The sequence below is a fragment of the Dreissena polymorpha genome, chromosome 7, assembly GCF_020536995.1.
Source record: "Dreissena polymorpha isolate Duluth1 chromosome 7, UMN_Dpol_1.0, whole genome shotgun sequence".
Lineage (NCBI taxonomy): Eukaryota > Metazoa > Mollusca > Bivalvia > Myida > Dreissenidae > Dreissena > Dreissena polymorpha.
The window spans coordinates 44,441,084-44,469,002 of record NC_068361.1 but is presented as its reverse complement, the minus strand read 5'-3'; the positions used below and the strand labels follow the sequence as shown (position 1 = coordinate 44,469,002).

The following is a 27,919-nucleotide window of genomic DNA, read 5'->3' as shown; positions in this document are numbered from 1 at the left end:
CTATGTTTGGTAACAGTATGACCCAGTACTGGACTCACCTCTGCTATCTACAGATCACTGGTGCCCCAGTTAGGTCTATGTTTGGTAACAGTATGACCCAGTACTGGACTCACCTCTGCTATCTACAGATCACTGGTGCCCCAGGTAGGTCTAGATCTGGTAACAGTATACCCCGGTAATGGACTCACTTCTGCTATCTACTGATCACTGGTGCCTCAGGTAGGTCTATGTCTGGTAATAGTATGACCCAGTACTGGACTCACCTCTGCTATCTACAGATCACTGGTGACCCAGGTAGGTCTATGTTTGGTAACAGTATGACCCAGTACTGGACTCACCTCTGCTATCTACAGATCACTGGGCCCCAGGTAGGTGTAGATCTGGTAACAGTATGAATCAGTACTGGACTCACCTCTGCTATCTACAGATCACTGGTGCCTCAGGTAGGTCTATGTCAGGTAACAGTATGACCCAGTACCGGACTCACCTCCCCTATCTACAGGTCACTGGTGCCCCAGGTAGGTCTATGTCAGGTAACAGTATGACTCAGTACTGGACTCACCTCCGCTATCTACAGATCACTGATGCCCTAGGTAGGTCTTTGTCCGGTAACAGTATGACCCAGTACTGGACTCATCTATGCTATCTACAGATCACTGGTGCCTCAGGTAGGTCTATGTTTGGTAACAGTATGACCCAGTACTGGACTCACCTCTGCTATCTACAGATCACTGGTGCCCCAGTTAGGTCTATGTTTGGTAACAGTATGACCCAGTACTGGACTCACCTCTGCTATCTACAGATCACTGGTGCCCTAGGTAGGTCTAGATCTGGTAACAGTATACCCCGGTAATGGACTCACCTCTGCTATCTACAGATCACTGGTGCCTCAGGTAGGTCTATGTTTGGTAACAGTATGACCCAGTACTGGACTCACCTCCGCTATCTACAGATCACTGGTGCCCCAGGTAGGTCTATGTCTGGTAACAGTATGACTCAGTACTGGACTCACCTCTGCTATCTACAGATCACTGGTGCCTCAGGTAGGTCTATGTCAGGTAACAGTATGACCCAGTAATGGACTCACCTCTGCTATCTACAGATCACTGGTGCCTCAGGTAGGTCTATGTCAGGTAACAGTATGACCCAGTAATGGACTCACCTCTGCTATCTACAGATCACTGGTGCCTCAGGTAGGTCTAGATCTGGTAACAGTATAACCCAGTACTGGACTCACCTCTGCTATCTACAGATCACTGATGCCTCAGGTAGGTCTAGATCTGGTAACAGTATGACCCAGTACTGAACTCACCACTTATATCTACAGATCACTGGTGCCCCAGGTAGGTCTATGTCTGGTAACAGTATGACCCAGTACTGGATTCATCTCTGCTATCTACAGATCACTGATGCCTCAGGTAGGTCTATGCCAGGTAACAGTATGAATCAGTACTGGACCCACCTCTGCTATCTACAGATTGCTGGTGCCCCAGGTAGGTCTAGATCTGGTTACAGTATAACCCAGTACTGGACTCACCTCTGCTATCTACAGATCACCAATGCCTCAGGTAGGTCTAGATCTGGTAACAGTATGACCCAGTACTGATCTCACCTCTGCTATCTACAGATCACTGGTGCCCCAGGTAGGTGTAGATCTGGTGACAGTATGACCCAGGACTGGACTCGCCTCTGCTATCTACAGATCACTGGTGCCTCAGGAAGGTCTATGTCTGGTAACAGTATGACCAAGTACTGGACTCACCTCCGTTATCTACAAATCACTGGTGCCTCAGGTAGGTCTTTGTCTGGTAACAGTATGACCCAGTACTGGACTCACCTCCGCTATCTACAGATCACTGGTGCCCCAGGTAGGTCTATGTCTGGTAACAGTATGACTCAGTACTGGACTCACCTCTGCTATCTACAGATCACTGGTGCCTCAGGTAGGTCTATGTCAGGTAACAGTATGACCCAGTAATGGACTCACCTCTGCTATCTACAGATCACTGGTGCCTCAGGTAGGTCTATGTCAGGTAACAGTATGACCCAGTACTGAACTGACCTCTGCTATCTACAAATCTCTGGTGCCCCAGGTAGGTCTATGTCTGGTAACAGTATGTCCCAGAACTGGACTCACCTCTGCTAACTACAGATCACTGGTGCCCCTGGTAGGTCTATGTCTGGTAACAGTATGACCCAGTTCTGGACTCACCTCTGCTATCCACAGATCACTGATGCCTCAGGTAGGTCTATGTCTGGTAACAGTATGAATCAGTACTGGACTCACCTCTGCTATCTACAGATCGCTGATGCCCCAGGTAGGTCTAGATCTGGTAACAGTATAACCCAGTACTGGACTCATCTATGCTATCTACAGATCACTGATGCCTCAGGTAGGTCTAGATCTGGTAACAGTATGACCCAGTACTGAACTCACCACTGCTATCTACAGATCACTGGTGCCCCAGGTAGGTCTATGTCTGGTAACAGTATGACCCAGTACTGGATTCATCTCTGCTATCTACAGATCACTGATGCCTCAGGTAGGTCTATGCCAGGTAACAGTATGAATCAGTTCTGGACCCACCTCTGCTATCTACAGATTGCTGGTGCCCCAGGTAGGTCTAGATCTGGTTACAGTATAACCCAGTACTGGACTCACCTCTGCTATCTACAGATCACCAATGCCTCAGGTAGGTCTAGATCTGGTAACAGTATGACCCAGTACTGATCTCACCTCTGCTATCTACAGATCACTGGTGCCCCAGGTAGGTGTAGATCTGGTAACAGTATGACCCAGTACTGGACTCACCTTCGCTATCTACAGATCACTGGTGCCTCAGGTAGGTCTATGTCTATGATGGTCACCAAAAGTCGGTAAAAAAGAGTATTGAGAGCACTTAAATAGACACAATTTTGTCTACAGGCGTTCTTCTTCACTTTCAATGTAATGCATTTTAACTTGAGGATATTATTACTTATAATGTGAAGTTGTGCAATTTTTATGGGCTTACTTTAAAAATTTAAGTTGCCCCTTTTCAATTTAGAATGTCTGTAATATTGTAGGAGTAGATAATATATATATATAAATTCTGTATATTGACTTCTACTTAGTTTCATCAAATCATAATCCCAGGATGATTACTTGCATCACCAAATTAGGTATATTATGTTGATAAGCTTATATACCAAAATAACTTGAGAAATGCTATGCTCGAAACAAAAAGGCCCAAAGGTTTATTGTATTTTGTTTCTGTACAAACTTTGTTAAAAAATGTGTTAGAAATTATCAGCAGCCTAGGGTTCAACTTGTAATTGTTACTACTTGCTTCGTATTACTACATTCGGTCTTGGAAGATATTTGTCACTTATGGTTGAGATTGTTGCATAATACATTGGTCACATAGTATAGTAAATACCAAATAGTTGAGATGGTTACACAGTACAGTATATAACAAATAGTTGAGATGGTTACATTGTACAGCATATATCAAATAGTTGAGATGGTTACATTGTACAGTATATATCAAATAGTTGAGATGGTTACACTGTACAGTATATAACAAATAGTTGAGATGGTTACATTGTACAGTATATAACAAATAGTTGAGATGGTAACATTGTACAGTATATAACAAATAGTTGAGATGGTTACACTGTACAGTATTTACCAAATAGTTGAGATGGGTACATTGTACAGTATATAACAAATAGTTGAGATGGTTACACTGTTAAGTATATAACAAAAAGTTGAGATGGTTACACAGTACAGTTTATAACAAATAGTTGAGATGGTTACACTGTACAGTATATAACAAATAGTTGAGATGGTTACACAGTACAGTTTATAACAAATAGTTGAGATGGTTACACTGTACAGTATTTATCAAATAGTTGAGATGGTTACATTGTACAGTATATAACAAATAGTTGTGATGGTTACATTGCACAGTATATAACAAATAGTTGAGATGGTTACACTGTACAGTATTTACCAAAGTGTTGAGACGGTTACACTGAACAGTACCTATCAAATAGTTGAGATGGTTACATTGTACAGTATATAACAAATAGTTGAGATGGTCACATTGATCAGTATATAGCAAATAGTTGAGAAGGTTAGACTGTACAGTATATATCAAATAGTTGAGATGGTTATATTGTACAGTATATAACAAATAGTTGAGATGGTTACATTGTACAGTATATACCAAATAGTTGAGATGGGTACATTGTACAGTATATATCAAATAGTTGAGATGGGTACATTGTACAGTATATAGCAAATAGTTGAGAAGGTTAGACTGTACAGTATATAACAACAAGTTGAGATGGTTACATTGTACAGTATATATCAAATAGTTGAGATGGGTACATTGTACAGTATATAACAAATAGTTGAGATCGTTACATTGTACAGTATATATCAAATAGTTGAGATGGTTACATTGTACAGTATATAACAAATAGTTGAGATGGTTACACTGTACAGTATTTACCAAATAGTTGAGATGGTTACATTGTACAGTATATAACAAATAGTTGAGATGGTTACATTGTACAGTATATAACAAATAGTTGAGATGGTTACACTGTACAGTATATAACAAATAGTTGAGATGGTTACATTGTGCAGTATATAACAAATAGTTGAGATGGTTACACTGTACAGTATTTACCAAATAGTTGAGATGGTTACACTGTACAGTATATATTAAATAGTTGAGATGGTTACATTGTACAGTATATAACAAATAGTTGAGATGGTTACACTTTTCAGTATATAACAAATAGTTGAGATGGTTACATTGTGCAGTATATATCAAGTAGTTGAGATGGTATTATTGTACAGTATATAACAAATAGTTGAGACGGTTTCACTGTACAGTATAAATCCCATAGTTGAGACGGTTATATTTTACAGTATTTACATAGTACAGTATGAACTAGATAGTTGTAATTCGTGTAAAGGGAAGTTTGTTCTTCATAGTTGAGATATTTGCACAGTTCATTATGTAGTAGAAGAATAGATGACTGAATATTCAGTATGAGCTAAATAGAGGATAGTGTTCCAAAGGTCTCTATTCTCAAGAGTCAAGATGGGAATATGTTAAAGGGACCTTTTATGTTGTGGTAAATTGACAACATTGAAAAAAAATGTTTCAGATTTGCAAATTTTCGTTGTGGTTATGATATTTGCGTGGAAAAAGTAATACTGAACATTTGCCTAACTCTAAAATATCCATTATAGGCATTTTTTGACGATTAAAAAACCTTAGAATTATGAAGTGTTTCAAACACAAAACTATTGAATAATTTGGAGAGTTCTGTTTTTATCGTTATATTTTGTGACATTATGAGGATTGCTTTTATAAAGTATAAAATGCACCACCCATTGTATGAGCATGAATGGCCGAGTGGTTCAAGTGCTTGACTTTTACTCAAAGGGTCAGTTGTTAATTGCCTAGTTTTGTTGAGATTGTTTCATAGATGAATATAAAATTCATATTATAGATTTGTGCAAAGAAAAGTATGTTTTAAATAATTGAGATGGTGGCTTAGTAAAGTTGAACTACATTGTTGATATTGTTGCTTATTACAGTGTTTACTACATGGTTGTGATAGTTTCTCAGTATATTATGTACTATAGTGTTGAGATATTAGTTGCTTAGCATAGTATGTACTAGAGTGTTGAGATTGTTGCTTAATACAGTATTTACAACATGTTTGAGATTGTTGCATAGTGCAGTATGTACTTCATGGTTGTGATTGTTGCATTGTACAGCGTTTATGGTATTGTATAATTAATTAATTCTTATTACAGTGTGTACTGCATAGTTGAGAGTAATGCAAAGTGAAATATGAATTACAAAGTTGAGATTTTTTTCCTAGTTCAGTGTATACTAATAAGGTTTTTGTTGTGTCTGATTGTTGTTGTATTATATGCACAGTGCAAACGGTTTCAATTCATGATTGGTTCTTCATAGTGAATAATTGTATCCGATATGTGTATTGTTTCAGGAGTCACAAAAAATGACTTCCTGAAAGCCATTGGAGAATCCTGTCAGAGCCTGAAAATTCTCCACCTGGCATACATTGGTCTGGGTGCTGCCATGAGTCCAGCTTTCTGGGACTGTCTGCAGTACTTTCCAGCCCTCCTTGACCTGAGGTAATAACCTCAAGTTGGTTCTCTTTATTCCCCCAAAGTAAGGCATATTGTAGTTGCACCCTACACCAATTCAGGTGTTGGATGATTGTTTGGGTGGGTTTATAATGTTTCTCTACACCAAGATTGTGTTTTTTCACTGTTTTTTTTATATGTCTGGGAGGATTTTAGTGTAAATTAAGATCGATATTAACCTGTGACCCAACAATGTGTCGTGCATACTTCTTTGTTAAATGTCATCGTCACAAATTATGCTATAATCTCATGAATTTGCAAGCCTGCCGTATGATGGCATATAGTATTAGGACTATCCAACTGTATGTCTGTCCGTCCGGCATTCCGTTTCTGGAGTTTTTCTCCTGAAAACTGAGATAATTACCTGAATTTTGGTTTGTAAGTCAACATGCATGAGTTACAAATCAAGTTCAAATTTCATTCAGGTAATTTGATTTTTGGAGAATTTATGGGCCTTGATATTTTCATCTGCAATAACAGTTTTCCATATTTTTTTGCTTAGCGCTTGCAGTTAATTACCTTATTTTTGGTGTGTGAGTGTATCTAGATAGCGTGCATATCAAGTTTGAGTTTCTTTTGGGCCCGGTTGATTTTTTACAAAGTTACAGGGTTTGGACTTATTTATAATGTGTGAGTCTACTGACATGACTTTCAGATCAACATCGAGTTTCGTTTTGGTCCATTGAGTTTTTATGAGGTTACAGGCATTGGACTTTTCTCTTAAATAACACTTTTCGAGAATTTATTGCCAAATACTTTCAGATATTTACCTGGTTTTGGTGTATCAGTCTATCTGCATTACTTTCAGATCAAAGTTGATTTGTTTTGTTTATTATGTTGAGTTTTTAGACAAAAGTGGAATGAGGGGGCATCTGTGCCCTATGGACACATATCTTGTTGTCCCCTACCGGTGAAACCGGTTTGCGCTCTGTCTGTCTGTCAGTCCGTCACACTTTTCTGAATCCTGCAATAACTTGAAAAGTTCTTCATATTTTTTCATGAAACTTGAAAATGGATAGATGGCAATATGGAGATTATGCACGTCATTTCATTTGGTTCCTACGTCAAGAATTATGGTTGCTATGGCAACAAATATATATTTAAAAAAAATACTGACAATGGTGGAGTTTCACCGGTAGGGGACCATATTGCTTGGCAATCTCTTGTTGTTTCTGTTATGTAACTTTTCAATGCCTGGGATAATTGTGATATTATTTATTATTGTACGCCATTATAAGACTAGGTGTCACATATATTGGCCCTCTATTTAGTTCTTTTGTCCCCTACCGGTCAAACCGTAGGGGACTTATGGTTTGCGCTCTATGTGTCCGTCAGTCTCTCAGTCTGTCACACTTATCTGGATCCTGCGATAACTCTAAAAGTTCTTAATATTTGTTCATGAAACTTGAAACATGGATAGATGGCAATATGGAGATTATGCACGTCATTTCATTTTGTTCTTACGTCAAGAATTCTGGTTGCTATGGCAACAAATAGACTAGAAATATTGCTGAAAATGGTGGATCCTGCGATAACTTGAAAAGTTCTTCATATTTTTTCATGAAACTTGAAACATGGATAGATGGCAATATGGAGATTATGCACGTCATTTCATTTTGTTCCTACGCCAAGAATTATGGTTGCTATGGAAACAAATAGACTAGAAATATTGCTGAAAATGGAGTTTCACCGGTAGGGGACCATATTGCTTGACAATAGTCTTGTTTAAATCATGAACCTGGGGTCAAAAATCTTTTCCTCTGTAACCAAAAGGCCCAAAACTGTGATATTTGGTTTGTAACACTGTACTGTGGTACTATACAAATATTGTACTCATAATGGTCCTGGTGTCAAATATGCCACGGGGTCCAATTTTTCATTAATACATGTACTACTTGCTACATATAAATACTTACTGCTTCAGGGTGTAATCAACGCCACTGTGACAATTTCTTTTTTGTGGCCTGTACAGCATGTTTATGAGATACATTTATGCCCTAACAATTCAACCTGTAAGAGCCATTATATTGTGGCCTGTACAGTACGTTAATGAGAGACACCAATGCCTCAACAATTCAATTACTAAGAACCCTTGCCTTCTTAAGATTTCCCACAAAGACACCGAGCTCTAGGCCCAGGAAATGGACTTGAGAGCGTTTCAATAACCCTGACGCTTTCGATGCAATCAGGCTAAAATAAATTGGTTTAAACTAACTTGTTTCTGTAAAAGTCCGTGTACTTGTTTATGTAAGAGCCCGTGTACTTGTTTATGTAAGAGCCCGTGTAATTGTTTCTGTAAGAGTTCATGTCCCTGTTTCTGTAAGAGTCCTTTTACTTGTTTTCCTAAGAGCCCTTGTAACTGTTTCTGTAAAAGCCATTGAACTTGTTTCTGTAAGAGTCCTTGTACTTGTTTCTGTAAGAGCCCTGGTACTTTTTCCTGTAAGAGCCCTTGTACTTGTTTCTGTAAGAGCCCTTGTACTTGTTTCTGTAAGAGCCCTTGTACTTGTTTCTGTAAGAGCCCTTTACTTGTTTCTGTAAGAGCCCTTGTACTTGTTTCTGTACGAGTCCTTGAACTTGTTTCTGTAAGAGCCCTGGTACTTTTTCCTGTAAGAGCCCTTGTACTTGTTTCTGTAAGAGCCCTTGTACTTGTTTCTGTAAGAGCCCAAGTACTTGGTTCTGTAAGAGCCCTTGTACTTGTGTCTGTAAGAGCCCTTGCACTTGTTTCTGTAAGAGCCCATGTACTTGTTTCTGTAAGAGCCATTGTACTTGTTTCTGTAATAGCCCTTGTACTTGTGTCTGTAAGAGCCCATGTACTTGTTTTTGTAAGTGCCCATGTACTCATTTCTGTAAGAGCCCTTGTACTTGTTTCTGTAAGAGCCCTTGTACTTGTTTCTGTAAGATCCCAAGAAGTTGTTTCTTTAAGAGCCCTTTTACTTGTTTCTGTAAGAGCCCTTGTACTTGTTTCTGTAAGAGTCAGTGTACTTGTTTCTGTAAGAGCCCTTGATCAGTGAAACCTCGCTATTAGGACCACCTGTGGGACTTTTGTATAGTGGTCTTTATAGCGAGTAGGTCTTAATTCTGAGTGTTCATGAATTTGATAGACAGATACTACAAACACGTTAATATTCAATGAATTTTAATCTTTTTGCATAAAATATAACAGTAATTAATTAATGTAGTTTAGAAAGATAAAGTGTATGGCTTTTCAAACAAGGAACCTACAAAGGAAAAATAAGAACATTTAGAATAGGTTATACAATTAATGTTAGGATTGCAGATGACATTTCACATCTGACATGTTGTTTTAAACATAGCTTAAACAGGAGTTTCTCATAACGGGCAATTTCTATTAATAGCACAATTTTTTTCTATGGCTTATGCAATTTTGTTTGGTCACAACATAATAGGTTATCAGATGCATGAAAATCTCATCAAGCGGATTCATGTCCAACTATCAAATGGTCACAGCACGGAGCCGAGCAAATAACGTTTTGGAGAGACGGACAAAAATAAAAATTAACACACCTGCGTCTTTCCAATGCCGAATAAATCGGCCAACTGCCGTTGAGATTTCCCATCACTCACGTTGATCAAATCAATCTTTTCTTTTAAACACAACTCTTTCCGTTTTCGCTTATCCATTTTGAATAACAATATGGTATACAGGTCGGTTTTTATATCCATCAGGAACGAAACCATCTTACTCAATTATCCTAACTGTTAAATTATTCGCCATATTTAATGCATAGTTCCGCTCACTGACCCGCCCTTAGTGATTGTTGCTATGCTTCACACGCTACATTGTACATCCAAAATGGCGTCCGCTGATGCTTAACCATCCGATACACTTGTAAATATTTCTGACAATATTTCAGTTCAATTCTTACCAAATTATGATAAACTAGCAGATAGAATTTTAAATAGAGGTCTTAATAATAACACTCAAGGATACATTCATAATATAAAGATTTTTAATGAAGAAAACTGCGTGTCGTAGCTGACTGCTGGAGATCAATGAGGAAAAATGAAAAACAACATTGTTTAAACCTCGATTTGTCCGAGGAAAAGATTACAGAATCAAACTGCAGTTGTAAAGTCTGGCGAGTTATTTTACATGATTATTCAATTATTTAAAAACTTTTCATTGTTATTGGTAACATCTTTATTAATCATTAGTTTTTTATGTCAATTGCATAAAGTAGAATATTAACATTATTTCAGACTGACTGGGCACTGTTCACACATCATAGGGTTGCTAAAAACACTACAGGGATTTAAACTGCATAACATTTCCGTATTTCCTAGCCAACTTAGCTGTACATGTGTTCCACAACAATGGCATGTCCCATGTGGAGAGAAGATCAAGCTACTGTACATGTATTTTTTTCCCAAAAAAATGCTGCAAGAAGTTAAATAATAATATTAAAACCTTGACCAACATTGTTTTCCATTTGCATGATTCCACGGGCAGAGATTTAATCTCTTGGGTGGGTGACAGTGCTTACATTTTAACAGTTTATTAAGCAGTGCATATACATTGAATTTAGATGTGTACATGTGCAGTACATGTATGCGTATATTAGCACTGTTAGAGATGAAGCTTACATTAATGACTATCATCACAATAGACGAAAAAGAGTATCTCTCGTACTTTACATAGAAATCATTAAAGAGAAATATTATAAAGTAAAATAAGTTCTAACAGTGGAACAAACGATCTTGTTTACATCTATTTTTGTTTTGTTTTGTTTTGACGGCTCCACCCTTTAATCCATTTTAAACATTTTCTAACTGAGTTTTTGGCTTAGGGAAGGTTGTGAATTTGGCACTGTTCATTATATCAGGGAATCGGGCCTCGGCCTTGCATGTCCCCCATGCACATCTTTGTACCATTTTGAAGTTATTTGATTAATACGTTCCTTAGCAATTCTTTTCACTTTTGATTTAACGAATGGTGTTTGAAGCGGTAGCAACAAGCTCTCTGGCAGCGAATACAGTACCGCTATTTGATTGGGTGAAAATAGGACTGTAGAAACTATGCATCTTTCAAGTGTGTACCAAACAATAACCAATTTACCCATCAAAGACTCGATACTAATAGCTAATTGTCAATCAAATATCAAGGGTTAAAAAAGAATAACAAGTGCCGAAAATCTAACACCTGCGTCACAAATCGATGCCAAAAACCGTTGTCATGAATTGTGGTTAATTGGGTCACAATAGCTTCGTACACAAACCCGATCGAACCACAACACCAAATCAAGAAAGGTTTGAAAATTACTGGTCGTTTGGCGGGTGTCAATTTAAATCAATTTCGTTCACTGGTACTGATTAATGTGGCCATAATAGCGGATTAGCAAGTTGGTCGGATTAGTGAATATAACGACCATTGAAATATAGAAGGAAAAAATCGGGACTGAAAAATGATGGTCGTCTTAGTGAGTTGGTCGTAATACCGAAATGGGCGTAAAGAGAGTATTTACTGTACTTGTTTCTGTAAGAGCCCTGGTACTTGTTCCTGTAAGAGCCCTTGTACTTGTTTCTGTAAGAGCACATATACTTGTTTATGTAAGAGCCATTTTACTTGTTTCTGTAAAAGTTCATGTACTTGTTTCTATTAGAGCCCTTGTACTTTTTTCTGTAATATTTCTTGTACTTGTTTCTGTAAGAACCAATTTACATATTTCTATCATTGCCCCTATTACTTGTTTCTGTAAGAGCCCTTGTACTTGTTTCTGTAAGAGCCTTTGTACTTGTTTTTGAAAGAGCCCTTGTACATGTTTCTGTAAGAGTCTGTGTACATTTTACTGTAAGAGTCTGTGTACTTGTTTCTGTAAGAGTCCTTGTACTTGTTTTTATGAGAGCCCTTGTACTTGTTCCTGTAAGAGCGCATGTACTTGTTTCTGTAAGAGCACATGTACTTGTTTCTGTAAGAGCCCTTGTACTTGTTTCTGTAAGAGTCCCTGTACCTGTTTCTGTAAGAGACCTTTCACTTGTTTCTGTAAGAGCCCTTGTACTTGTTTCTATAAGAGCCCTTGTACTTGTTTCTGTTAGAGCCCTTGTACTTGTTTCTGTAAGAACCCTTGAACTTGTTTGTGTAGAGCCCCTGTGCTTATTTATGTAAGAGCCCTTGTGCATGTTTCTGTAAGAGTCTGTGTACATTTTACTGTAAGAGTCTGTGTACTTGTTTCTGTAAGAGTCCTTGTACTTGTTTTTATGAGAGCCCTTGTACTTGTTCCTGTAAGAGCGCATGTACTTGTTTCTGTAAGAGCACATGTACTTGTTTCTGTAAGAGCCCTTGTACTTGTTTCTGTAAGAGTCCCTGTACCTGTTTCTGTAAGAGACCTTTCACTTGTTTCTGTAAGAGCCCTTGTACTTGTTTCTATAAGAGCCCTTGTACTTGTTTCTGTTAGAGCCCTTGTACTTGTTTCTGTAAGAGCCCTTGAACTTGTTTGTGTAGAGCCCCTGTGCTTATTTATGTAAGAGCCCGTGTTCTTGTTTCTGTAAGAGCCCTTGTACTTGTTTCTGTAAGAGCCCATGTACTTGTTTCTGTTAGAGCCCTTGTACTTATTTCTATAAGAGCCCCTGTACTTGTTTCTGTACGAGCCCTTTTACTTGTTTCTGTAAGAGCTCTGCCCTTGTTCTTGTTTCTGTTAAAGCCCTTAACTTGTTCCAGGATTGAGCAGACCCAGTTGAGCGTCAATGAGAGGTTCTTACGGTCTTGTCAGGCCTGTCAGAGGCTTGAACGCCTCGTACTGGTTTCTAGAACAGGCAGCGTGGACACTCAATCAGTGGAACACTTTGTGCATTCGGTAAGACAGTCTGGTGGTGAGTGTCCATTAGTGGTGGGTGTCTTTGACTGGTGAGTGTCTATGACTGGTGAGTGTCCATGAGTGGTGACTGTCTATGACTGGTGAGTGTCCATGAATGGTGAGTGTGCCTCAATGGGTGGTTGATGTCCATGAGTGGTGGTTGTCTATGACTGGTGAGTGTCTATGACTGGTGAGTGTCTATGAGTGGTGAATGTTAGTATGTGGTGGATGCCTATGACTGGTGAGTATCTATGACTGGTGGGTGTCTATGACTTGTGAGTGTACATGAGTGGTGAATGTCAGTGTGTGGTGGATTTCTATGACTGGTGAGTGTCTATGAGTGGTGAGTGTGTATGACTGGTGAGTGTCCATGAGTGGTGAATGTCAGTGTGTGGTGGATGTCTATGACTGGTGAGTAAAAGTGAGTGGTGAGTGTCTATGACTGGTGAGTGTCTATGACTGGTGAGTGCCTATGACTGGTGAGTGTCTATGACTGGTGAGTATCTATGATTGGTGAGTTTCTGAGTGTTGAGTGTCTATGACTGGTGAGTGTCTATGACTGGTGAATGTCAGTGTGTGGTGGATGGCTATGACTGGTGAGTATCTATGACTTGTGAGTATCTATGACAGGTGAGTGTCTATGACTGGTGAGTATCTATGAGTGGTGAATGTCAGTGTGTGGTGGATGTCTATGACTGGTGAGTGTCTATGAGTGGTGAGTGTCCATGAGTGGTGAGTGTCTATGACTGGTGAGTGTCTATGACTGGTGAGTGTACATGAATGGTGAGTTTCTGTGCCTCCATGGGTGGTTGATGTCCATGAGTGGTGGATGTCTATGACTGGTGGATGCCTATGACTGGTGAGTATCTATGACTGGTGAGTATCTATGACTGGTGAGTGTCTATGACTGGTGAGTGTCCATGAGTGATGAGTGTCTATGACTGGTGAATGTCTATGAGTGGTGAATGTCAGTGTGTGGTGGATGTCTATGACTGGTGAGTATCTATGACTGGTGAGTGTCTATGACTGGTGAGTATCTATGACTGGTGAGTATCTATGACAGGTGAATGTATATGACTGGTGAGTGTCAATGACTGGTGAGTATCTATGACTGGTAAGTGTCCATGACTGGTGATTATCTATGACTGGTGAATGTCCATGACTGGTGAGTATCTATGACTGTTGAGTGTCCATGACTGGTGAGTATCTATGACTGGTGAGTGTCAATGACTGGTGAGTTTCTATGACTGGTGAGTATCTATGACGGTTGAGTGTCTATGACTGGTGAGTATCTATGACGGGTGAGTGTCCATGACTGGTGAGTATCTATGACTGGTGAGTATCTATGACTGGTGAGTGTCAATGACTGGTGAGTATCTATGACTGGTGTCTATGACTTAAATTGTTAAGGTCTGTTGAAAAACATGGCTGTCAAGGGGCTGACCTATTTTCCCTATTAGGCTTATCAGAAACCTGTTACGTAGTATAGTAAGTCCATTTGGGTCTTCATGTAACTTGTTCAGAATGCTCTCTTGACCTAGTTAAAAAGTAGTTCAGGTCTGTTGAAAACAGGTCAGTCAGGGAGCTATTGAAAAGTGAAAATGACTCACTTAAGTTAATCTTATAGTAATTATTGTTTTATTTAATTGTTATTTAAATAAAACATATTGCTCCTCAGTATACCCTATCTTGCTATATTTAAATGTTAAACTTTAAGCTTAGCTGAAAAAAATGCTTGGAATTGTAGATAATTGAAGAGAAATATTTCTTAGTTTTTTACTAATTTCTAGAATGTATTTTGTTGAACTTATGGGTAATACTGGTAATTTTTTGTAGCCTGAATGTCGTAAGAGCAAGTCCACCCAAACTTAACCGAATCGCCTTGTTATGCATGTGTGTATTTCCAGGTACGTAGAGTGTTCCCAGTGCCCCAGATAATTATTTCGGAAATAGGGTTTTCACCCACTGATTTTGAAAAATAGGGTGATTTCATTCTTGGAATAGGTTGAAATGAGTAATAAGATGCATACAGTTAAACCATTGCTGCTTTATTTCTGTTGAAGCTGCACACAATTGTATTGATTCAATAAAACTGTAAACTAATACAATTAACTTTAATAAATTGATGTTTCAAAACATCTTTAATCTTGAAACTGTCAATAATATAAACGTTAAACTTAAAAAAAATCGATAACACGAATGATTCGGCACTTATTGGCTCTTGCTTTCTTGGTTCGAAAAAGTTAGCGATCGACTGATATTTTGGCGCAACAATTGCGGACGTCTTTCTCTTAGACATTTTTATAACGCATCGTATTAGAAACTGAAAGTACAGACACTTTACAAATACATGCACAATGAACGACGCATTAAGTCAGATTGAAAACGCATGTATGTCGTCGTAAATAATTTTTTCAGCCGCTTTATTTAACTATGAAATCTAGTCCGCAGAGCATTTGAATAGTTTTGACTGTTTTATTGCTCCGTCATCCAGGCGCTTGCTGAATAAAAGCGTCACCGCGTAACGAAAATAATCACAAAAAATACCGAAAATGAGCAAAGTATTTTCGATCAAAGCTATTGTATCGTACGCATCAAATAAGACGAATGTGCGTAAAAGGCAAATCGGGTGCGTTTTCAATACGCATGATATTGTATTTCTTTGCGTTTTTAAACATTTTAATAGGGTGAAAGACGCAGATACGCAGCTTATCTGGGGCACTGATGTTCCTGATCATGTTGTTGACAGACATGTGTGTATTTCTAGGTACATAGTCTGTTCCTGATCATGTTGTTGACAGACATGTGTGTATTTCTAGGTACGTAATCTGTTCCTGATCATGTTGTTGACAGACATGTGTGTATTTTTAGGTACATAGTCTGTTCCTAATCATGTTGTTGACAGACATGTGTGTATTTCTAGGTACGTAGTATGTTCCTGATCGTGTTGTTGACAGACATGTGTGTATTTCTAGGTACATAGTCTGTTCCTAATCATGTTGTTGACAGACATGTGTGTATTTCTAGGCTTGTGGTCTGTTCCTGATCATGTTGTTGACAGACATGTGTGTATTTCTAGGTACGTGATCTGTTCCTGATCATGTTGTTGACAGACATGTGTGAATTTCTAGGCTGGTGGTCTCTTCCTGATCGTGTTGTTGACAGACATGTGTGTATTTCTAGGTACGTGATCTGTTCCTGATCATGTTGTTGACAGACATGTGTGTATTTCTAGGCTTGTGGTCTCTTCCTGATCATGTTGTTGACAGACATGTGTGTATTTCAAAGTACGTAGTCTGTTCCTGATCATGTTGTTGACAGACGTCACATGTGTGTATTTCTAGGCTTGTGGTTTGTTCCTGATCATGTTGTTGACAGACACATGTGTATTTCTAAGAACGTAATCGTGTTGTTGACAGACGTGTGTATTTCTAGGCTCATGGTCTGTTCCTGATCATGTTATTGACAGACATGTGTGTATTTCAAAGTACGTGGTCTGTTTCTGATCGTGTTGTTGACAGACATGTGTGTATTTCTAGGTACGTAGTATGTTCCTGATCATGTTGTTGACAGACATGTGTGTATTTCTAGGTACATAGTCTGTTCCTAATCATGTTGTTGACAGACATGTGTGTATTTCTAGGCTTGTGGTCTGTTCCTGATCATGTTGTTGACAGACATGTGTGTATTTCTAGGTACGTGATCTGTTCCTGATCATGTTGTTGACAGACATGTGTGTATTTCTAGGCTGGTGGTCTCTTCCTGATCGTGTTGTTGACAGACATATGTGTATTTCTAGGTACGTGGTCTGTTCCTGATCATGTTGTTGACAGACATGTGTGTATTTCTAGGTACGTAGTCTGTTCCTGATCATGTTGTTGACAGATATGTGTGTATTTCTAGGCTTGTGGTTTGTTCCTGATCATGTTGTTGACAGACATATGTGTATTTCTAAGAACGTAGTCTGCTCCTGATCGTGTTGTTGACAGACATGTGTGTATTTTTAGGCTCATGGTCTGTTCCTGATCATGTTGTTGACAGACATGTGTGTATTTCAAAGTACGTGGTCTGTTTCTGATCGTGTTGTTGACAGACATGTGTGTACTTCTAGGTACCTGGTCTGTTCCTGATCATGTTGTTGACAGACATGTGTGTGTATTTCTATGTACGTAGTCTGTTCCTGATCATGTTGACAGACATTATGCAGGGTTGTCATTATTAACCGATTGCCGATCAAATTCATCGGTTAAAATCGCCAGAAAATCGGTTGTTTTTCCCGAAGCTTTAAAATTGCGATCGGAAGTTTTTATCACGCAAACCAACAGTAATTGACGAGGAATAACCGTAGTATAGTAGAGCGACGCTCCGTCATTCAGTCCGTTAACTCCGCCTAAGAGCTACTGTTTTCAATGAATTTCTCAGCGAGTGGCCAATATTGATTTTTTTCAGCTGTCAATCAAATTCTTCTTGGTAAGCACGTCAACCAATCAGCGCTCAGGCAGCCGAATACACGCCGACCCCACGTGTAACTGTATCAAATAGCTGTACATTTTACAGATTATTACTGACCGTATCTCAACGAATGTAGCACTGTAGAGCGTAATTAACTAGTTTATTTTAGTTAGAGAAAAAGTTTCCACATATTAAAAAATGCTCTTCGATTTTCTACCAAAATAAAATATATTAGCGACCTCTGCGCTACGAAGTTGTTATTCAGCATCTGTAAATTAAAGTCTGCGCTTTCCCCAAGGTAGAATGATGCGATGTTGCACATGAAGTCTAATTTTGGCATGATTTTCATCTGTACATGAAAAACACGAGATATATGTGTCTCTGTTGCTAGAATTTTGTTAATTTTCCATGAATAATGAAATCTGAAAATGATTTCGGATAACACATTTAATAATACGCATTTGAAAATACTTCAATTAAATAATTCATTTTGTTATACAAATGGTCATAACACATAATGTAAAAAGTAGGTAAATAACGTGTTTTGGGATTGCTAAACTATGCATACATATAGGTCTACATGCATTCATGACCTGACAAGTTATATCACGATCCCGAATGAAAAGTAGATCTACTCTGTAAAATTTAAAAAAAGACGCGTTTTTATTCTCAGATATTCACTTTCACTTTCGCAAACTTTTCTGGAAGGAGGTACATGTAACAGTTTAGATCGAGTCGTTGATTTGTCGTAATTACTAAGTATAAACGGTTCTCAATGCTCTCAAATCGCGTCACGTGATTCACGCATGTTCAATGGGAATTCCCCAATCCCACAATTCAATTCGTATATGCACTTGCGTTAAATGGCGGACGACATTCATCGTCAATATTGGCCGTAATTTGGTTTTGAAAAAAAAGAAATCGTAATAATATTGGATTATCGGGTAATGGATAGAATCGGAACATGCAAAGATCTTTTAATATAATATGCTTTTACATTGTACAGTATACGAAAAATGTGAAAATCTTAAAATCTTCTATTCTTTTTAGACCTCATTTGAACTTTTTATTCTCTGAGAATAGCAGTATTTTGTCCCTAAAATGTCTAGAATTCGTTTTCGGTAGGGGGGGGGGGGACCCCGTACCAGGGCCTTGACCTGGACCTACAAGGGGGCCTAGGCGGCCCCCATGACCCCCGGCCGAATCGGTTGCTATTCCAAAATGATCCTTTGTTTACAATCATAATGACAACCCTGCAGACATGTGTGTATTTCTAGGTACGTAGTCTGTTCCTGATCATGTTGTTGACAGACATATGTGTATTTCTAGGCTCTAGGTCTGTTCCTGATCATGTTGTTGACAGACATGTGTGTATTGCTAGGCTCGTGGTCTCTTCCTGATCATGTTGTTGACAGACATGTGTGTATTTCTAAGTACGTGGTCTGTTCCTGATCATGTTGTTGACAGACATGTGTGTATTTCTAGGCTCGTGGTCTGTTCCTGATCATGTTGTTGACAGACATGTGTGTATTTCTAGATACGTAGTCTGTTCCTGATCATGTTGTTGACAGACATATGTGTATTTCTAGGTAAGAAATCTGTTCCTGATCATGTTGTTGACAGATGTGTGTATGTTTAGGCTTGTGGTCTGTTCCTGATCATGTTGTTGACAGACATGTGTGTATTTCTAGGCTCGTAGTCTGTTCCTGATCATGTTGTTGACAGACATGTGTGTATTTCTAGGTACGTAGTCTGTTTCTGATCATGTTGTTGACAGACATGTGTGTATTTCTATGTACGTAGTCTGTTCCTGATCATGTTGTTGACAGACATGTGTGTATTTCTAGGCATGTAATCTGTTTTGTTGACAGACATGTGTGTATTTCTAGGCTCGTGGTCTGTTCCTGATCATTTTGTTGACAGACATGTGTGTATTTCTAGGTACGTAGTCTGTTTCTGATCATGTTGTTGACAGACATGTGTGTATTTCTATGTACGTAGTCTGTTCCTGATCATGTTGTTGACAGACATGTGTGTATTTCTAGGTACGTAGTCTGTTCCTGATCATGTTGTTGACAGACATGTGTGTATTTCTAGGTATGTGGTCTGTTCCTGATCATGTTGTTGACAGACATGTGTGTATTTCTAGGTATGTAATCTGTTTTGTTGACAGACATGTGTGTATTTCTATGCTCGTGGTCTGTTCCTGATCATGTTGTTGACAGACATGTGTGTATTTCTAGGTATGTAATCTGTTTTGTTGACAGACATGTGTGTATTTCTAGGCTCGTGGTCTGTTCCTGATCATTTTGTTGACAGACATGTGTGTATTTCTAGGTACGTAGTCTGTTTTGTTGACAGACATGTGTGTAATTCTAGGTACGTAGTCTGTTCCTGATCATGTTGACAGACATGTGTGTATTTCTAGGCTCGTGGTCTGTTCCTGATCATGTTGTTGACAGACATGTGTGTATTTCTAGGTACGTAATCTGTTCCTAATCATGTTGTTGACAGACGTGTGTATTCCTAGGTACGTAGTCTGTTCCTGATCATGTTGACAGATGTGTGTATTTCTAGGTATGTAGTCTGTTCCTGATCGTGTTGTTGACAGACATGTGTGTATTTCTAGGCTCGTGGTCTCTTCCTGATCATGTTGTTGACAGACGTGTGTATTTCTAGGTACGTAGTCTGTTCCTGATCGTGTTGTTGACAGACATGTGTGTATATCTAGGTACGTAGTCTGTTCCTAATCTTGTTGTTGACAGACATGTGTGTATTTGTAGGTTTGTGGTCTGTTCCTGATCGTGTTGTTGACAGATATGACACTGAAAAACAGTGACCGGCTCCAGGCTACTCTCCAGAGAGGGTAAGTTGGTTACAGTGAAAAACATGGCCGCAAGGGGCGGGGAAGTTTTCAGTATATAGATATAGTAAAACCGTGTTAATAATCTTCAAGTCACATTTATAGTGTTATCTTCAAGAAACTTGGCCGGAAGATTTGTTCATATAAAATCTTTGCTGAGTTCTAAAGTAGTATAAGTCTATTGAAAATCATGGTCACAAGTGGGACAGGACAGTTTTGGCTATAAGTAAACCTTGTAACGCTCAGATCAAAGTGTCACTTTTTTGGTCCAATCTTCATGAAACCATTTGTCCTATCTCGACCAAATTTGAAACTGGGTCATGTGAAGTGAAAAACTAGGTCACAATATCAAATTGAAGAAGAAGCTTGACGTCACATTTTATAGTCAAATAGCTGTTATTGGAATTGCTCCGTATCTATTAATAATTCACAAGTTACATTTGAACGTTGTTAAGACAGCCTCTATTGCAGGAGAGACATCCAACTACTGGCTTACAGAGTTGTTCCTTTTTTATTAATCTAATGTTTTAAAATGTACATGTACGTTCTTAGTTTGCCATAATAGTGTGCCTTGAAATCAAATACGTCTGTTTGTTAACTACATTAAATCCTCTGAAGTCCACCTTCTCAGAATAGTGTAACTCTTTAGACATCTTTTGTTATTGTATTGCATGGTAAAATGATCCTTCTTTACAGAGTGTTTCAAAACCATGTCCCTGTGTTTATCATTGGTTATGCCCAAAGGGTTACATTTTTTGACAGTACCAACTTGCTCCATACTTCAACATGTGGTGTATGTGTGTGGTAGGGTGGGGGGTATCCTTCGTAACTTTGGTATTTAGGATTTTTCTGTGTTATCTTAGTTTGTTTACTTTTGTGTCTAGAAGCTTTGTGGCTGCATAATTGAATATGTACACAGCAGTTATTACTTATGAATATTCCCAATAAACACAATTCATATGACACTTCATCTTTTTACAACATTTGGATTTGTGTTTGTGGTGTGTGTCGTCAACTTTTCGCGTGTTACCACTAGCAGCCAATGTTTTGATTTAATCTTGATGAAACTTGTTAAGAATGTCAATCTTGACAACATGATCTGTGTCAATAGGAGTAAGAAAACTAGACCCCCTGGTCAAAGGTAACAAAAACCTTGTTACCACTCTCGGAGTCACATTTGTAACTCTTGATGGAAAATTATCAGATTGCTTACCTGACAATTCTTAGGAATTTTTTTTAACAAAATTAATATGAAAAGCTAAGTCCTAATAATAGAAAAAAATGAATAAACACTAAATGGCTCATTTGTGACTTATTAATATGAAACCTAATCTTAATTTTTTCTTCGCCTTGGTCTTATAGGATGCACATACATAAGTCAGTGCTCCGACTCAACTTAGAGTGTTTTCTAAAATTTAAACATGCATGTTATCATCATATTAAATTAAGTGTTCACAAAAGACTTGTTTGAGTTTTTGAGTTTGGTCTTAGCTTAAATAGGAATATGTGTATATATTCCCTAATCTGAGATGTGAGATTGTTTGTGAGCTGACCGACATTTTTAATTAAATGGTAAATCAAATCGTATCCTATGCATTGAGCTTAAAAAAGGTGAGAAATGTTTAAACAAGGTTACACGATATCAAAACTAAAGTAATCAGGTGAAATGTTTAACAATTATTGTTTTGGAGAACTTTGGAAAAGGCTTTTGGGCCATCATGTCTCTCTTGTATAGAAAAATATCACTGGAAAAAGTGACATCTATCTTGTACCCATTGTTTTTTTGCTTCCGAAAATTTTTGGGGATCATATAGTTGCCAGTTTGTCCTTACTTCCTTCCGTCACACTTTCCGTCACACTTGTGTTACAGTTTCTCATAGCGCCTTCAATATTTTACCGATCTCATACATATTTGGCTTGTAGGTACCTTGCATGGATCTCTACCTTTTGATGAGCTTTGAGGTCACTGGGGTCAAGGTCACAGAGGCTAATAATAGATTTTCTCAAGGTCACACTTTGGTTACAGTTTCTCATAGCGCCTTCATAAGGGGAGCATCCATCGTTTTCAACCATACTTGTTTTTAACTTACTTATACAAGTATTGTGATACATATTTTTTGTTTTAAACTAATGATGTGTGTGTTGTTGTTCAGGTATGAGTGCAGCAGACCTGGGTTCCTTGCGCTGGTGGCCCCGCTGTCCCACGACAAGGCTAACCAGGCCCTCCAGCGCCTTCCCCTAATACATCTTGTGGGCATAACAAAGCTGGCCTCAACTGTAGCAACCCGACCTTTTGATGGTGATGTTAGACCTCAAAACAAGTAGCTACCAGACCTACAGCCAAATAGCCACCGGTCCTCTGCATAGAACTGTCAAGAGGTGTCAAAATGAGTTAATATAAGTGACAGTAATGGAAACAAGAACTAGCTGAATGCAGATTTCTGATTTCACAATCAACTGTATGGGCATTGTTTTGTTGGCTTTTGTTACTATGCATGCAACTGTTAAAACTGTCGCCGTTAAAGATAAAACATGTTTGAGTGTAAACAATACAAGCATGCTTTCGAACCATGGGTATGGCGTGACATTGTACATTGGTGCATAATTTTCGCGCGCTTTTGACGGGACAGAGGAAATACACGACGCTAGAATTTGTAAACGTCTCGTTAACATTAAACAATCGGGAGTGTGTTTCGGATTACAAATTATTATTCTCATTTGGGAATAAAACAAAACATTTATATTTTTTTTATATTAACAATGATTTCAATATTAATTTTGATAAAACCCTTTACGCGGCGAAAAAATGTTATTGAAAAATTGCCCGATCAGGCAAGAAAACAACCATTTTCATATACATTGGCAAAACGTGTCTGGGCATCACACAACTCATCCAAGGAATAACTTAAATAACTGAATCCAATCTTAAAACAATTATCTTAAATTTGACCGGAGCGATTTTTTTAAAATGTGGTTCGTCAGATATTCAAGCCCAAAGTTGAGCAACTTTTAGCATCTATCAACTTTTTCCGCGCTTGCCTGTTTTGAACACAAACTTGCCAGAAGGAGCAAGTCGTCGAGGTTACATTATTCAATATCTTGCCCGTTTTGAATTTGATTTTCCTGTTGTTATTGTTCCTAATTAAAACAGATGATAACAATCCAGAGGCTTTGGGAAATGAATCTTGTGCAAAACACAATAACGTATATAGTTAATTTAATATAATGTATATATATATATATATATATATATATATATATATATATATATATATATATATATATATATATATATATATATATATATATATATATATATATAATATATATCTATATATATATATATATAGATATATAATGTTTTATCGTTTAAATAATACCACAATTTATCAATGTACAAGGAACAATAACGACGATATGGCTTTCAATTAAACGCGTCTCTGATGTACAGTGTTTATTTTCATTCACAGTTGACTTTCTCAGTCGCAGTTAAGTTGATATGCATGCGATTTATACTTGAAGGTGCAAAATATTTTATGTGAACTTAAGTGCATCGATTTATGAACAGTAAAAACACGTAACTTCAAAAACAAATAATTTAACTTCCACAATTGAATTCATTTTAACATACATTGTCTTGTGAGTTTTGTCAAAAACTAAACTGTAACCACTAAATATACACTAAATTGACATAGCATTAAAATCATACCCTACATGCAATTTCCGTATTTAATATATCGATTTTACAACTTAATTGTTAAATAGCATAATACTTGGACAATAACACACGGCAGAGCTGGGCCGGACGTCTATAATCGGCCTGCTGCCGACATAACGGCCCGAGGGCCATTATGCGGCTTGAGCCGATTATAGACGTCCGGCCCAACTCTGCCGTGTGTTATCGTGTGTATTACATATCATACCATTTTGTTCCTTCTCTAAAATGTATTACGGAGCCAGCTTTCCGTACTTTTATTTTCATTCAATTGATTAAACGCAATTAATGACGCAGCTTATGTGGCTTAAATTCGGTGACGAAAAACACCAGTTTTTGCTAGACTCTGTGGATTTTAATTGGAGGCTTTTTATTTTAACAGTTAAATAATTTTTTTAAGAATCAAAAGAATCCAAAAAGTATTTCTGAGTGTGTGTTTGTCAAGCATATTTGGAAGCTTCGATAGGTATAAAATTATTAAAATCGCTCTTACAATTAATTGAATTTTGTAAATCGTGTTTTTGTAACAGCGGTTAGCATTTGGCACAATCGTTTAGATAACTGATTTCAAATCAAAAAATATGAAATGATGGAATTACAGAAAACGTAATAGCCCATCGTTGTTATTTTATTAGTGTACGCATCGGATTGAAGTTGTCATCCAGGACTTTCTAAGACCATCGCCCCGACGAAAACACGCCATCCACACGGACCAACCCAGCAGCCACACGCCATCAACACGGCGCCCACAAGAACTGTCCCGGACATTCACGGCAGAGCTACGGACCTACACCACATAAACACGGCATCTACACGACAATCAGGATACTGTATTCAACCTGAGCTTTTTGCAGTAAAAACTGGCATCTCATAAGCATCAGCTTGTCCTCAGTCGTCATCTCATCGCACAGGTTGAATCGTCGGTAGCACAGGAGACAACCGTACAACTGCCGTCACGATCCTTTAAAGACGGATCTAAATTTGTACCGTACTGTAAAGAACGCACGCGGACAACCAAGGCATAAATACGGTTGTCCTCGGACCCTATATGACAGCTACACGGTTCGTCCGGGATGCTGCTATCGTCCCGGATCGTCACGGATCAACACGGCGGTTTTGAACTTCCCAAAACTGCCATGTTGGCCTCCCAGAGTGCCAATGACATTCCCGGACGTCCAAGGACCTAAACACGGAGCTACACGCCGGCTACACGGTATACATGCCGGATAATTCCGGATATGATCCGTGTTGATACAGCATCTGTATGGGATTGGGGCTTAATACAATGTGGGCCATTTGGCTTTTACATTTCCTCTTTGGAAATGGTGACCTTATTTTCGAAGAAACGTGACCTAAATTCGATTCGGCTAAGGTATAGTCAATTGAATCGTTCCGATCAAGTTGAATCAAGATTAAGTCATATAGATTGCTTCAGATTTTAAAAGAGTTAAACCGAGGGGCATTGTTTCAAGACACTAAGTTGGCTATGTTTGTTTAAGAAATGGTGAGCTTTAATTTTCATTCAAACGTGACTCTAATTCGAGCTTGGCTTAAATATTGTTAAGATAAAGATTCTCAACAAGTTGAATACAAATTTGATAAATGAGGCTTCTAACAGTGACGTTAAAAAAACAATTACCACATGTAGTTGTTGGACAGGTTATAAAGCCAAGATAGATAGTTGGATGTTTATCATAGTTAATGCTAAATTAAACAATATTCGTGTAATTGTGCAATGAATCATACGGCTAGGTGTAATCAAGACCCTACAGTTCTGAGTTATCAAACACGCTTAATACGAAAACCCTTAATGAAATAACATCACGTGCGTTGCTTTTAAAGGTTCGCGGAAGGATATTGTCTATTGACGCGCGTTATGCGAACTTGGGTCTTATGTCATATGCGTCAAGTCTCACTTTAGACCAGCCTGCACATCCATGCAGCCTAGTCTCTGCCCGCGAATGAGAGAACGGATTCTTGTGTGACTTTATAGGGGACAGCGTAGCTCCTGACAAGACTTCGAGGTTGTGCAAGCGAGGTTGGAGGTAAGCTGGCCCTATCTGGCATATGCGCCATTTTCTCATGACGCGGTTCAAGTATGGTTGGCAGCACAAAAATGAATCATTGTTACGCCTCGGAGCTGGCTGTGCTTTTGCTCATCTTGAGTTCAACTTCTTACCAAGTTCTGGAAATTCACATTGAAACATTGTAAATGGCGAACAGCTTACCATACAGGCAAATAACATTGGAATTAGCTATTGTAAAAGAAAGGAACTGCCTTTTGACGACGCGCGTACACATTAAACACATTAAACATCCAATCATCAGCTCGCATATTAAGTCAAAGTTTCACATAATCTAATTATCTTTGCATATCATATGATTCTGTTTATTTCTGGCCGAAACAAAAACATGCATCTTACATACATGGACTTTCTTAAACATAAATGCAACTGATGATCTTTAATTGCTGGTGCACTTTTCAAATGTTAAATTCGGGGTTATGGCATTAAGTATGTAGTATGTCAACGAGCCGCGATTATACTATATATATATAGCAGCAGTATGATCATTACAACATTCTGTAGCAGAAAGATGAATACAACATTCTGTAGCAGTATGATGATTACAACTTTCTGGAGCAGTATGATGATTACAAATTGCTGTAGCAGTATGATGATTACAACTTTCTGGAGCTGTATGATGATAACAACATTCTGTAGCAGTATGATGATTACAACATTCTGTAGCGGTATGATGATTACAATATTACAATAAGTTGTAATCATACCGCTACAGAAAGTTGTAATCATCATACTGCAAGAGAAAGTTCCAATCATCATACTGCTACAGAATTTTGTAATCATCATACTTCTTCAGAATGTTGTAATCATCATATTGTTACAGAATGTTGTAATCATTATACTTCTACAGAATGTTGTTATCATCATACTGCTACAGAATGTTGTAATCATCATACTGCTACGGAATGTTGTAATCATCATACTGCTACAGAATGTTGTTATCATCATATTGCTACAGAAAGTTGTAATCATCAAACTGCTAAATAATGTTGTAATCATCATACTGCTACGCTACAGAAAATTGTAATCATCATACCGCTACAGAAAGTTGCCATCATCATACTGCTACAAAAAGTTGCAATCATCATACTGCTACAGCATGTTGTAATCATCATACTGTAAAAGAAAGTTGTAATCATCATACTGCTAAAGAAAGTTGCAATCATCATACTGCTACAAAATGTTGTAATCATCATACTGCTACAGAATGTTGTTATCATCCTACTGCTACAGAAAGTTGTAATCATCCTACTGCTACAGAATGTTGTAATCATCATACTGCTACAGAATGTTGTAATCATCCTACTGCTACAGAAAGTTGTAATCATCCTACTGCTACAAAATGTTGTAATCATCATACTGCTACATAATGTTGTAATCATCATACTGCTAAAGAAAGTTTTAATCATCATACAGCTACAGAATGTTGTGATCATCATACTGCTACAGAATGTTGTAAGCATCCTACTGCTACAGAAAGTTGTAATCTTCCTACTGCTACAGAAAGTTGTAATCATTATACTGCTACAGAATGTTGTAATCATCATACTGCTACGCTACAGAAAGTTGTAATCATTATACTGCTAAAGTATGTTGTAATCATCATACTGCTACACAATGCTGTAATCATCATACTGCTACAGAAAGTTGTAATCATCATATTGCTACAAAATGTTGTAATCATAATACTGCTACAGAATGTTGTGATCATCATACTGCTAAAGAAAGTTGTAATCATCATACTGCTACAGAATGTTGTAATCATCATACTGCTACAGACAGTTGTAATCAACCCACTGCTACAGAAAATTG

The 27,919-nt window shown here is 38.0% G+C and overlaps 2 protein-coding genes across 12 annotated transcripts in view; both read left to right on the top strand.

The window, feature by feature from the left end:
- LOC127839427 (F-box/LRR-repeat protein 18-like) overlaps positions 1 to 22,881 on the top strand; it is a 64,685-nt gene extending 41,804 nt beyond the window's left edge. For both annotated transcript variants that reach the window (XM_052367789.1, XM_052367790.1), the window contains exons 7-10: positions 6,022 to 6,169; positions 12,858 to 12,993; positions 20,229 to 20,311; positions 22,462 to 22,881. In XM_052367789.1, the coding sequence (XP_052223749.1) occupies positions 6,022 to 6,169; positions 12,858 to 12,993; positions 20,229 to 20,311; positions 22,462 to 22,633 (539 nt within the window). In that variant the 3' untranslated portion in view covers positions 22,634 to 22,881. The remainder of the gene's footprint in view (positions 1 to 6,021; positions 6,170 to 12,857; positions 12,994 to 20,228; positions 20,312 to 22,461) is intronic.
- Positions 1 to 27,919, top strand: part of LOC127839428 (F-box/LRR-repeat protein 4-like) — a 223,192-nt gene that overhangs the window by 134,814 nt on the left and 60,459 nt on the right. The gene's annotated exons all lie outside the window — the stretch shown is intronic.